The sequence below is a fragment of the Gymnoscopelus braueri genome (assembly GCF_963280865.1).
Source record: "Gymnoscopelus braueri genome assembly, chromosome: 3".
In the NCBI taxonomy this organism is placed as follows: Eukaryota; Metazoa; Chordata; class Actinopteri; order Myctophiformes; family Myctophidae; genus Gymnoscopelus; species Gymnoscopelus braueri.
The window spans coordinates 27,075,525-27,089,792 of NC_137612.1; the positions used below are offsets into that span (position 1 = coordinate 27,075,525).

At 40.3% G+C, this 14,268-nt stretch overlaps 1 protein-coding gene across 1 annotated transcript; it reads left to right on the plus strand.

Annotated features, from left to right (window-relative positions):
• Positions 1-9,468: 9,468 nt before the first annotated feature.
• LOC308081876 (intermediate filament protein ON3-like) lies at positions 9,469-12,558 on the plus strand (the record flags this gene model as incomplete). The annotated part of the gene is made up of 4 exons (XM_080423494.1): positions 9,469-9,789; positions 11,119-11,327; positions 11,831-11,891; positions 12,541-12,558. 4 exons carry the CDS (start codon positions 9,469-9,471, stop codon positions 12,556-12,558), a joined length of 609 nt encoding a protein of 202 aa, XP_080279620.1.
• Between the last annotated feature and the right edge of the window lie 1,710 nt (positions 12,559-14,268).

The following is a 14,268-nucleotide window of genomic DNA, read 5'->3' on the forward strand; positions in this document are numbered from 1 at the left end:
CTCAACCAAAAAAGGGTTCAATGTTCCCCACTCATCCAAAAAAAGGTTCTATGTTCCCCACTCAACCAAAAAAGGTTCAAAAAAGGTTCTATGTTCCCCACTCAACCAAAAAAAGGTTCTGTGTTCCCCGCTCACCCAAAAATGGAGGAAATGGTGAGACATTTAACATTTAAATACATGTATTTATACCCATTAGTTATTTGTAATTTTTCAGTTTTTAAAGTGTCAAAAAATCATGTTTTGAAAACTTCTTTGACATGACTCAAAATCTATTTAGGGGTGTCACGATACATTAATTTCACGGTACATATGATACGATACACGATATTGGGCTCACGATATCGATACGATATCATTATCATTTTTACTATCATCAACATTGGCCATCATCTTCAGTTTCAAAGTGCTTAATTTATAAAGCATATAAAAAAAGTTACTAGAAAAAGTGCTCCTCAGAGCACAGGTCTACGCCAGGTCAGGTACGTTATTGTGGCCTCCTGGTGGCGGTATAATAGGCCAATGTGAAAAGGGTGCCATTTCTTCCTAGGCCTTTCACGGCAATCGGACACTGCATTTATTATTTGTGGCATTTTGTTCCAAAAATGTGTTTTGCTAAATTAGACCTGCTGGTGGCGCTATAACAGGCCAATTTGAAAAGGGTGGCATTTCTTCCTCGCCTAGTGGGAATGTGCGTGTGAAATTTCATGGAAATTGCAAGCTGCGTTCATGATTCGAGGCATTTTGTTCAAAACGGACCAATCCTGCAAACTTTGGAAGCCAACCTTAGCCAATCAGGATGGAATATGGGAAATCGGACAGATCCGGGTTGATCACATGACTATAGAGATACTGTGTACCGATTTGCATAACAGGCCCCATAACAGGCCCCCATAACTATAACAGGCCCATGTGAAAAATTTGGGGCAGAGGTTTTGAATTGGTATCGAGGGAGTGTGTGTGCACAGTTTCGCAGCGAGCAGGCCAATGGTGCCGGAGATTAGCTGGTAACACACGGACAGGACACACACACGGACGGACGGACAGGGGGTAAAACATACTCTCTCGCCATGCCTTTCCATATGACCATGATCACATGGTCATATCATTTGACCATGATACTGACCATGATACTGACATGATACTGACATGATACTGACATGTTACTGACCATGATACTGACATGATACTGACATGATACTGACATGATACCTCATGTTTAACCTCATGTTTAACCGCAATACAATCAGGGCCACAGAGATCTGCCTTCTACTGGAGGGCTGTCAGCCGTATCATTTACATGGGCTAGACCGTGTACATTTTTTATTTTGCCAAATTTTATAGGCATATCTTCCATTTTTTACTGGAATTTCTTCAATTTTAGTGTAGTTCTGGTGTTGTTTTGCTTTTGTTGTTGTTGTTGTTGTTGTTGTTGTTAATGATGCATGTTTTTTTTTATTGGCTATATCCCCCAACCCCCTTGCCTTTTTGACAGGCATTTCCTCTTGTCTGACAAGGTTTTTTTTTTCCCCTACATTTTGGTGTAGGCCTTTCATGGTGTTTATATGTCCCGATCCCGACGGACTTTGCTGCGTGTCACTTCCATCTCTCTCTCCCCATTTCCTCTCTACTACTAGTACTACTACTCTACTACTGTATACTATCTAATAAAAGGCAGATAAAGCCAAAAAAAATTATATAAAAAAAAAATCTTAATGTAACAAATTATTACGTTATTATATTATGCAAAACCCGTTATTGCGCTATCGCTCGTGATTTTATTACATTATGAGCTTTTATGTAATTTAGTTTATTATATTATGAACTGTTATTACGCCGTTATTACATTATGAGTTGCTACAAGGTGCTCTATATCACCAAGATGGCCGCCAGGGGAAAGGGGCGGGCAAGTTTCTGATAGTAATTTCTCCCCATTATGTTCAGTTGTGTGTGTTCAGAGATGTTATTAATAATTAGAAATTTAAAATGTATGTTTCCTGCATTTTTGGGTGAGCGGGGAACATAGAACCTTTTTTTTGTTAATGGAGAACATAGAACCTTTTTGGGGTAAACGGGGAACATAGAACCTTTTTTTAGGTAAAAGGGGAACATAGAACCCAGGAAACATAGAACCTTTTTTGGTAAGTGGGGAACATAGAACCTTATTTGCGGGGAACATAGAACCTGGGGAACATAGAACCTGGGGAACATAGGTACGGTCCCGTCTGGGGAGTGTGTGTGTGTGTGTGTGTGTGTGTGTGTGTGTGTGTGTGTGTGTGTGTGTGTGTGTGTGTGTGTGTGTTTGCGTGTGCGTGTGCGTGTGTGTGTGTGTGTGTGCGCGCGTGTGTGTGTGTGTGTTTTCAGCTACACCTATTTTGATCCAAATGTCTTAAGCCCAGTCTTTGATATAAGTGTATACCATTTACCTAGTAAATTGCTGTGTTTTGCACAACATTGGGGAGATTGGGGTTTCTCTTAAAAAAGGGTTGTGTTCACAGACACGCAGACAAATTCAATATAGAATTGAGTGTGTAGGGAGCTGATTGCCGTCCCTGTGATCCACTATAACTGCAAATCATGCCAAGCAAAGCACAAGGGTTCAATGCAGACATTGTTCTGTTCAGAATATTGGTTTCAAACAGAAAGGCTGGTAGAATTGAGTCCAAACCTGTAGGGGAGCTGCAAGACCGAAGGTACTGCTGGTTTTCTATCCCATGCGTACTTAATTATGTTGACTTGCATTGCTGTCATTTTCATTGTGGCTGTCTAATCAGGGATGAGTTGGATAATGTTCATCTGTGCGCGGACTTTACTTTCCCTGTAGACCTGCCATGTTGATTTTATAAAAAAAAAAACTATGCACACACACTCCCTGGATGCCAAAGCCGAACCTTTGCCCCGAACGTTTCAGATTGTTCTGTTATAGCGCCACCAGGAGGCCGATTTGTGCAAAACACATTTTTGGATATCACTTCTACAGATTTTGTCCAAACCTCACGCAAATTGGTACACAGTATCTCTATAGTCATCCACACGGATCTGACCAATTTTCCATATTCTATCCTGATTGGCTAAGATTGGCTTCCAAAGTTTGCAGGATTGGTTCGTTTTGAACAAAATGCCTCAAATCAGCATGCGATTTCCGTGAAATTTTGCGCGTATCTTTCCACTAGGCCAAGAAAGAAATACCACCCTTTTCACATTGGCCTGTTATAGCGCCACCAGCAGATCTAATTGAAAACACATTTTTGGAACAAAATGCCTCAAATCATAAATGCAGTGTTCGATTGAAAGGCCTAAGAAGAAATGGCACCCTTTTCACATTAGCCTATTATAACGCCACCAGGAGACCACAATAACCTACCTGACCTGGCGGAGACCTGTGCTCAGAGGAGCAGTTTTTCTAGTTCCATGATTTTTGTGTCTTTTTCTCCCTGCCCCGCCTTGCTTACGCAAGAAAAAAAAAGTCACCCACTTCTGTACATCTGTAAACCAGCCATATGTCAACAAAGTTGATTCAAATTCAGATTCTGCCTATCCATCAAAGCCTCCTCTGTGCCATGGACTCTGTAATAGCAATTATTCACTTTATACATTGTACCTCCAGCTTACAGAACCACCTTTTCTGACAGTTGTTGTCAGACATGTCAGCTCAATAATGTTGAGCTTATATTATAAGGATTTGCTCATCACAATGGCTTAGCAAAGGAAACACATTTAAACAATGTTGTGACCTAAGGCAGGAGATCCTGGCATTTCTCTGAAATTCAAAGCATGTCGCACAAGACAAGTTTTCCACTGCTGTTTGCTTTAAACTGTTTGTTTTCCATCTCTTGAACCAACTCAACATGGAGGGCAGAGATAAAACAGTTACACAAATTATGGAGAGACTTCATACATTAAAAAAAAAACTCACACTTTTTTTCGTGCTGATCCAATCTGTCAAAATGCACTTCCCTGCATTGTGCAGGCAAGCGTACAAATCATCAAAGTGATGGAGGGAGTTATAGACACATTGAAAACCAACTTGTCACTATAGTAGAGCAGATAGCAGAAGAATAGTGCAAATTATAATACAAGCATGACATTTACCTTGGTTGTTCTCCTATGGAGGGCCAGAACTGCCATATTTATGCCAAATGAATAAATAAAATAATAAATGAAATAATGAATAAATACATGTAGAAGTTTAATTTGAAAATAAATACATTCATTCATACATATTCATAAATAAATATATGGGTGTGTGAAAAATTACTTATTTTTGTTTCCAAATGTATTTCCCAATTAATGTATAATTAATGTATTTATTTCTCTATTAATTAATGCCTCTAATTATTTCTGTATTTCCTCACCTATTTCTGTATTTCTTCAACCAAATGTTAATGAGGGGGCGTGTCTTGACAATTAAGGACAGGTATTAGCAATCAAACCCAGAGTGATCAAACCCACACTGTGATGAGATTTCAGGGTCAGGATCTTTTCACAAAGTCCGGGAGTTTTCCGTTGAAACTTTAAGCTTTTATTAATATTTTGGCAACTCTGCTTGTTGTGTTGCTGCTCGCCTCCTCACTGGCACCAGTTTTAGCTGCTCTGCACTCGCTCCCTGTCAATTTCAGAATAGATTTGAAGCTTCTTTTATTACAAATCTTTGCACGGCCTGGCCCCTTTATACTTGTCTGAACTTTTGGAGTCCTACACCCCACACAGAGCACTGAGGTCAGCCAACCATTTTCCCGAAACCGGGCTGAGGAGTAGGGCATCAAGTGACCGCACCTTTGCTGCTGCCGCTCCTAGGCTTTGGAACAACCTGCCCTTCTGTATTAGAAGTGCTAATTCTATCGAGACTTATAAATCCCTTCTTAAAACACACTTGTATTCTTTAGCTTTTACTGTAATTACACTTAAGGTTATGTCTTGATCTGCTTGTTGTATGTGACTTTGTTGTTGTTGCACTTGCATACTTTCTTGTTGGTGTTTTTTGTCTCACCATGTACAGCACTTTGGTCAATTTTGATTGTTGTAAATGTGCTTTATAAATAATGTTTGACTTGATGATATACTGTATATTATGATAACATGAAAATGATAACTGCACATACAGTATATAAAATATAATATAAATAAAATACAAAGAGGAAGAATTCTAGTATTGTCTGTCAGAATTTGGTCAGAATGTATTGAGAGGATAGCCCCTTGAGATGCAGCATCTCATTTTAGAGGGGGGTCCTATGCACATACTTAAAATATCACATACAATACAAATACACAATACACACATGTACAAATACAATCAGCTTGCTCACCCTCTCCCACCCACATCCCCCTCAACTCATTTTAAACTAGAAAAAGTGCTCCTCGGAGCACAGGTCTCCGCCAGGTCAGGTACGTTATTCTGGCCTCCTGGTGGCGCTATAATAGGCCAATGTGAAAAGGGTGCCATTTATTCTTAGGTCTTTCACGGCAATCAGACACTGCATTCATGATTTGAGGCATTTTGTTCCAAAAATGTGTTTTGATAAATTATACCTGCTGGTGGCGCTATAACAGGCCAATGTGAAAAGGGTGGAATTTCTTCCTCGGCGTAGTGGGAATGTGCGTGTGAAAATTCACGGAAATCGCAAGCTGCGTGCATAGTTTGAGGCTTTTTGTTCAAAACGGACCAATCCAGCAAACTTTGGAAGCCAACCATAGGCAATGAGGATGGAATATGGGAAATCAGACAGATTCGTGTTGATCACATGACTATAGAGATACTGTGTACCGATTTGCATGACGTTTGGATAAAATCTGTAGGAGTAATGTAAAAAAATGGGTTTTGCACAAATTGGCGTCCTGGTGGCGCTATAACAGGCCCATGTGAAAAAATTGGGGCAGAGGTTCTGAATTGGCATCCAGGGAGTGTGCGTGCACAGTTTCGGAGCGACCGGGCCAACGGTGCCAGAGATTAGCTGCTAACACACAGACAGGACGGACGGACGGACGGACACACACACGGACGGACGGACAGGGGCGAAAACATACTCTCTCGCCATGCCTTTCGGCCTGGCGGAGACAACAAAGAAGTCGAGAATACAGTACTACAGTATGACCTATATCAAAGTCAGAAATAAACATAAGTACAAGCAATGTTAAAAGCATGAACAGGTAGTTTCGAGATGTGTAATACAAGGAAGTCCTGAAGTGGCCAAGAGAGGTAACTGATCTGAGAGAAAGAGGAAGATTGTTCCAGACAAATGGAGCTGTGTAGTGGAATGACCTGCGTCCAGCCTCAGAAAATATTCTTTTGGGAACATTAAAATAGGGATGTTGTGTATTTCTAAGTGGGTATGGTGATGTATATGGTTCCAGAGACTGTTTCAAGTAAGAGGGACAGTTAAAGTGAACACGTTTAAAAGGGAATAGGTACCAGTGAAGTTGCTTTCTTGCCTTAGGCTGCAGCCAATCAAGCGAACTATACAGAGTCAAGAAGTCAAGAGTCAAGAAGTCAAATTTGTTACTTAACCCATTTAGACCTGAGGCCCATTCTAAAATGCCTTTTAAATTCTTACAGCTTCCTGAAAAACTCATGTTGCTATAGCTAAAATCTAAATGACACAGATACTGTCCCGGATTTAATTGGTTAAGTAAAAGTAGCGATACCACAATATAAAAGAATACTCATTCAAGTAAAAGTCCCGGATTCAACACTTTCCTTAAAGTATTGGCATCAAAATATTGGCTACTTAATGTAAAAGTACTCATTATGCAGAATATATATATATATATATATATATATATATATATATAATTTTTTTTTTTTTTTTTTTTTAAATAGCCAACCTACAAGCTTGTTGTGAGATTGTAGATCGGTTATTTTTTATTAGATGATGAAGTATAACATAGGGCTTAATTGGTTCATGTATTTGTTATGTAATAATAATATAAATCCACCAATTAACTTGTAATTAAGATTTCAAATAATTGCAATAGAGAGGAAAAAAAAAAAAGACACTTCACACCCCATCAGAACCCCCGTCTGGTCTCTCCATTCAAATGCATTGGTCTAGCGAGGGCAGTGGAGTGAAAGATTAAACTCGTTTAGCAAGATATAGTCAGGAGGATAGCCTATCTTATCAGCGTCCATCTTTGTTTCTGTTTTTCCACTATTACAGGTTAATAGCCCATATATTATTATGCATTCTATGATATACCTTTCTTTAGGTCAAGGCATTCTTTGGAAAAGTTACAAAGAAAACTAAAACTGAATACAAACCAAACTAAAAATAACTAAAACTACTTATGCACACATTGAGATAGACTGAGCACTTCTGCATTCCATTCTTACAATGGGAGTCGACTCTAGTGTCATAACTCTCGTTACGGCTCTGGGCTACTGCTAAGAGCAAGTGTCAAGAGCCATTGACCTTCATTTGAATCAGCTGTGTGGAGGGAGATGTTGTAGGGAAAGTAGGCACTAGGCAGACTAGGTTGTGTTCCCACATTATTATTGACTGACACGGATCACTCAAATGAATTGAATGACTGACAAGACAACAGAAAGTGATGTCCATACTTATGGAACACTGGAAACTCTGGGCCCCCCAGGGTTCTGCACATGGTCCCCTCCTTCTTTCCTTCTAAACCAAATGTCTTCACCGAAAATAGAAGATTTAGAAGCTCATAACGTGCCACGTAACGACGTGTTGGGAACCTGTAGATGGGCTATTTTTGCTGAATGTTTGCCTGCTATGATGTGAATAGGGACGCTAGGGTTCATGTGGTTACGTTTCTAGCAATTGACACAGTAAAATCCTCAGTGTTAACTTAATTCAACTGTTTATAACTCAGAGAGTGTACACATGTAACCAAATGGACCCCCATCCTTTTGGTTACATTTTGTACAATCAGAGTTAAATTAATGTTGAGAATTTTACTGTAACCAGAGAGCCTGAGTGATGAGCGAGTGATGTAGAATTAAATCTATGTTGGTTACATCAATGTTTCCCAAAATGAGATTAAATCTGATTTTCTTTATGTTTCCTACAAAAAAATAGCTTTTTAAATTATTTTAAGACATATTGAAAATAGCTGATATGTAGATTGGCTATTTTCACTGTTTTTGAAATAGGGCTTAGGTGGTTTTGGGAAACACCTGCGGTTAAATACCTTGGTTCTATTCAAGGAGGCAGGATTCCTGTCATTGTTGGATTCCTGGCATTGCTCCTGTCCCCGCGCAGTCGTTTGTATGCGATGGGTAGCTGGGGGCCAGACAGGGACCCAGCCTGTTTCACGAAACCTAGATTAAGATTAAGCTTGGATTTATCAGCTATCCTGGATGAATTTATCGTGGCTTAGCCTTGAATTGGTTTAATGAAAGATGAGTTATCTCGCCAGATTAATTTAGCCAGTTATCCTGTATCCATGACTGGATTTCATGAAAGCAATGCTACATTAATTGCTATGGCGATTTAGCTGTGAAGTCAGCCTGGTCCGGACCAGGCTAGCTGCCAGGTTTAACTAACCTGTTGCCTTTACTGTTCATTAAGCATCAATCTGATCACAAACCAATGGGTTTTTCACACTGTTCCATTCTTATGTGCTTATTTTTACTAGCCTGCATTACAATAACACTGGTAGACATTGCCATTAAATTACCACTTAAGTCCTATACTCATTGTACATCAAATTACGAAAATAGACATGCTGCAAAACCTCTTCATGACAGCTTGTGAGCTTGTAGATCGTCTATTTTCGCTATAAAAAAGAGAAAAAATACTTATTTTTGAAAGATTCTAAAAATGATATTAAACATTGACCATTATCATTTTTTATACTAATTATTTGTGAAGTCTAAGTGAAGCCATATTTATGGGTGATCTATGTTGCTAGGCCTATAGGCCTATTTGTGGAATATATATAACTGCATGCCAGAATCACTGGAGTTAGGCTACGCACAGGAATATCAATCTATTTAGGAAACATAGCCTACAAGTTCAATCTTAACCACTTAAACCCTTTATAATTAGTAAAACGCACCTTACAACTGTTGCCCCCCAAAGTATTCTCTCAGTCTCAGTTGTATTACAGCAGCAGGATTTATTTTATAAGCTTCCTTCCTCGTATTAAAGCCTTTTCTCCATTTCGGGATCAATAAATCTGTGCTCGACCTCATGGTCTTTTAAAGGAATACGCGAACGCGCATTCAGCCTGGCTTGAACATCCTGGCTCGACAAAGTCGCTCCTTCTCAGCCTGGCTTGGCGTTAGTGGAACAGAATAAACCAGGCTGTACTGAGAGGACTGGTCAGGCTGTACTGAGCAGACTGGTCAAACCTGGATTTGGCTTTACATCCATCAATTCTGCCTTTGTGAAACGGGCCCCAGGGAGGGTGGTATCACACCAACTGGTTCCTCAACATTGGTGAGCCACATAACTTCACTGTCATGCCACACCCCGTGTTGTGTGTATAAAAAGGCTACCTTACTCTGGCATGGTACGCAGAACACCTCTCACCTACACTCCATCCTCTCTCCACACCAACAGGGACTCCTTCTCCACCACCACACACCACGACCACCAACCAACCATGAGTCAGAGGAGCAAGCGCACCGGCCTGAACAGGACAGGGGGTTTCAGTAGCTCGTCTCAGGGGGCCTACACCTGGACCAAGCCCATCACTCCTGTATCGGTCAGCAAGACCCTAATGGGGCCGCTCAACTTGGGCATTGACCCCACCGTCCAAGCTGTCCGCACCGAAGAGAAGAACCAGATGAAGGGCCTCAACAACCGCTTTGCTTCCTTAATTGATCAGGTAAGAGGCCTGTTCCGCCGTTGTTATCACAAGTTGATAAAGTTGAATGTCGTCACCGTGCTAAACTAATGGTCTAAGTCCATTTTTTGAGGAAAATTTTATTTTTGCCTAAGTCAGCTCCTCATGACACTGGCCACCTCTGGTAAAATCGCTCATCTCCTAATTGAAAAGGATCATGCTGTTCTCTCCCCTTTTAGTATAATGGCCGAACTCCCTAGTGTGACTTAGGCCAAAATAGGCATTTTTTTGGCATTAGTCACCTGGTTTTGTGACTTAGGCCAAATTATTTACTGATTTAGGAAATGTTTGTGTTTTTGGCCTAAGTCAGATTTAATCCTATTTAAACCTATTAAAATCTCTTATGTTACATAACTGACATACAGTGTTATTTTAATTTTAATTGTCATAATTTGTTATAAACATTTTGGGTGAAATGATTAAGAAATATCATATAGGTTTTGGATCAGTTTTTAATTTTTCCTGAACAACTTTAAGAAATGACATAGGCCATTAGTTTAGCAAGGTGATGATGTCTGACTTACAGTGCGACATGACATTGCTTCATTTCATGACATGTCCGGTGTTGTGACACGTCCTGTATTGTGATGTCCAATATTTATATTTCCTCTATCTCTTTGGTTGATTGGTTAAATGGCGATTGTTTTATTTTGTCTTTAGATTTTATTATTGATATAATGCAGGTGCTCTACTTACTTACTTACTTAGGGGTCCAAATGGACTTCTACAGGTCTGTAACTCTGTGCAAATGCATTTGGATGCATGTGCACACTCTCAGAGTGAAATGAACACAGATAATTTGACAGGGTAGATTATTGGGAGACAATTAATGGTATTAAATGGGGGTCTGTGGCCTGCTGCATATCAAACCGGGGGTCCTTGAAATGTAAACGGTTGAGAATCACTGAACAAAACTAATACTGGAACCCCTAGTCTACACTGTAAGATCCTCATTTAACTCAGAGGGTGTATGAAATGAACCATTTAATTTGGACCGCTGGTGGTCCCCGGACCTGACGTTGAGAAACAGTGATTTATAACTTAAACTCATAGCCTGGCATCGAGTACTTAACTCAGGCAGGTTCCAGTTTCCAGGTTAATACATTCATGCTAAAAGCCAGAGGGTTTTAGTGCATCATTTGCGCATCAATTTATGGTCAAGTATTCTGAATGGTGACAATCCAATCCATTGCAGTTATTCAGAACCAAACATTCAGAATCAATTTAGTAGTACAGTCAGTATCAATCACCTGTTAATGGTTTGTTGGTTTGTTTGTTTGTTTGTTTGTTTGTTTTTTTGTTTTTTTCCAGGTGAGAATGGCGGAGCAGAAGAACAAGAAGCTGGAGACCCAATGGAAGCTGCTGCAGGAGCAGACCACTGCCTCGTCCAACATTGAGCCCATGCTGAAGGCCTACATCTCCAACCTGCAGAGGAAGCTGGACGTGGTCCTCAACGACAAGAGCAGGCTGGACCAGGAGAACCACAGCATGCACAGACATGTGGAGGTCTTCAGGACAAAGTAAGACATTAAACTGATTTAAAGGGAGCACTTCACCCATTTTCAACCTTATCTTCATACTTGGTACCATTTGTTAACTCCCTCTGTCTCAGAGGAGGGCTGTGAAGTGTGAACAGTTCAGAAACCTGCCATCTTCGAGGGGGGATTCCAAGCTAATAGAAACGGGAGCCTTTCTATTCAGCCGTTGTTCTTAACATTGAACAAAAAAACACCCCAAAAAAGTTAGAAATCTCGTTGGAAATGACCAAACCTGCCTACCGATGATGTCACTGGTAGGCAGGTTTCTGAACTGTCCGCAGCCCTCCTCTGGGACACATTTCTGTGCCATCTTATAATGAGCTTAAGAGAGGACCAATTATATAAAGATAGGTTGGAAATTGGTGTGAAGTGAAGAGGTACTGTAAGAATTGTATGTTTGTAACGTTATTCTTAGTCGCATACTGTACATGTAACTAAATATGACACTAACAGGTGTGTTTTTGTTTTCCTGTGTCTGGTTTCAGGTATGAGGATGAGGTTAACCAGAGGAGTGAAGCAGAGAATGACTTCATCCTTCTTAAAAGGGTACAAATCATTGTTATACTTTACCGGAAAGTGCATTAGTTAAACTTATTTCAAGTAAATAATAGCAAAACCACTTTCTTAATGTCAACAAGCAAACCATTTTCATTGAGAGGAAAGATTCAAATATCTGTATAGTGTAAAAAAAATCTATTGATTTGCATACATTTTTACATTCTCTGACTTCAAATTAAAACTTCAAATTAAAGAAGTGTGTCGTTGCAATATTTATCCATGGTTGTTACCCATTGGTTCTCAAAGTGGGACCCCCAGGGGTCCTTGGGGCGGTTCCGGGGGGTCCCGAGCTAAATTTGTTAATACAGCATCACAATTACTTTAACCACTTTAACTATATTTTATACCGTGGCTATTTCAAAATAGCATTTACACAAGCTCTCAGCACGTCAGTTCGTGCCGTGCTGCGAGCTTGTACATCTGCTCTTTTTGAAAAAGAAAATGGACAAATCTTGACATTTTGAATCATTTTGCATTTTTAAACATAAATCTTCTCTTTTGGGGGTCCCTGGCACGAAATAATTTCAGATGGGGGTCCGCGGCCAAATATATATCAATTTGGGGCTCCTTGACATGAAAAAGATTGAGAACCACTGTGTTAACCGACTCACATAAAATGTGACCGATTCCATTACAGAGAAAAAGTGGGACATGATGTACAACACATATTTATCTGATTACATGGTGTCTTCATCTAGGATGTGGATGCTGGCTATCTGTCCAAGATGGACCTGGAGGAGATGGTCACTAGTCTGGTGGATGAGATCAACTTCCTCAGGACACTCCATGACATGGTAAAGCATCTTTACACAATTCATCCTGTAATTGATTCTATTAAAGTCTAGCCTACTTATCCACACAAACACGAACCCTAGCGTCCCTATTCTGGGCATGTCATCATAATAAGCAAACATTCATTGAAAATACTAGTTAGTAGATCGGCTATTTTCAGCCTTGAGGTTTGGTGTAGAGGGAAAAGGGAAGGAGGGGGCCAAGTATATACCCCTGGGGGACCTCAGGTCAATGAAGTATATAAGGTTTTAAAGTGTTCAGAATAATGTATTTGAGCTATAAAAATCTGACTGTTGCCATGCTAAAGCGTTTACCATCATGGTAGTTTTGTACTCATAACGTTGTTGGTTTTGCCACAGAAACTGGAAGAGCTGCAGGAGAGCCTGAAGGAGATGTCAGTGGTCGTCCAGATGGACAACTCCCGCGCTCTGAACATGGACCAGATCGTGTCTCAATTCAAAGACCAGTATGAGGAAATCGCTGCACGTAGCCGCGCGGAAGTCGAGAACTCGTACAGGGTCAAGGTGAGGAGAAGAGCAATGGTGGACAGTAACTAGAGTACATTTACTGGAGTACTTTACTAAAGTACATTTTGGCATGACATTCACTTCACTACATCTAAAAAATATATACTATGTATTAACCACTTACGCCCTGTTTCAAATACAGTGAAAATAGCCAATGTGAGGTTTTTGTTTGTTTTTTACTTTTTTGGGGTATGTGCTTAATTTCAATACAGCAATACAGGTACTTGTGTGCTTTTGAATATTGAATTGAGTACATACTGTCCATACTTTGGAGAAGATAGAACAAAAGTGTAACACCCGCGGGATTCAAACCTGAAATCACCTGCATGGGATGGGAGGGACGCTAAAGCCAAACATGTTAACCACTAGCATAAGAGGGAATCCTCCCTCCCTTGGCCGAGGGAGATCCTAAGCTTTTGGTCTTATTCAGGCGGGAGTTTCTGAGCCACTCTACTCATGAATAAATAAAACAACACCTCTCACTAATCCTATAGCGTGAATAATTGCATTCAGGCATGCTGTTTGTGTATTTAAATATGCAATGACAAAGGTTTCTTAACAATGGAAGCAGAGCAATGGAGGCAAACAGTCACACAAGAAAAGCTGTTAGTCCACTATTATGCGCGATTTATACTCTGTCCTGCACCTAAAATATCCGATCTACAGCACAAGCCCTGCAATTATTCTACACAGAATACCGTCTTACGACAAAATATAAATCAGGCTTTAGCCTGGGGGGGGGTCACACAAACCTATGAGGTGTGTGTAGACTAGACTAGTAATCGACTAAACTTCTTCTACTCAATCCCCTGCCTGCACCAGATTGACCAGATGACCTCCACGACTGACCAGTACAACAGTGAACTGAGGGAAACCAAGGCGGATGTCGTAGAGCTCAAACGCCTGATCAGCCGTCTGGAGAACGAAATCCACTCCGTAGAGACACAGGTGAGCACTGAGTACTGTACACACCACTGACTGATGCTTGTGTTGATGATTACATTACATTAACCCATTACCGTAAACGCATCTGTGTCATTTTCAGA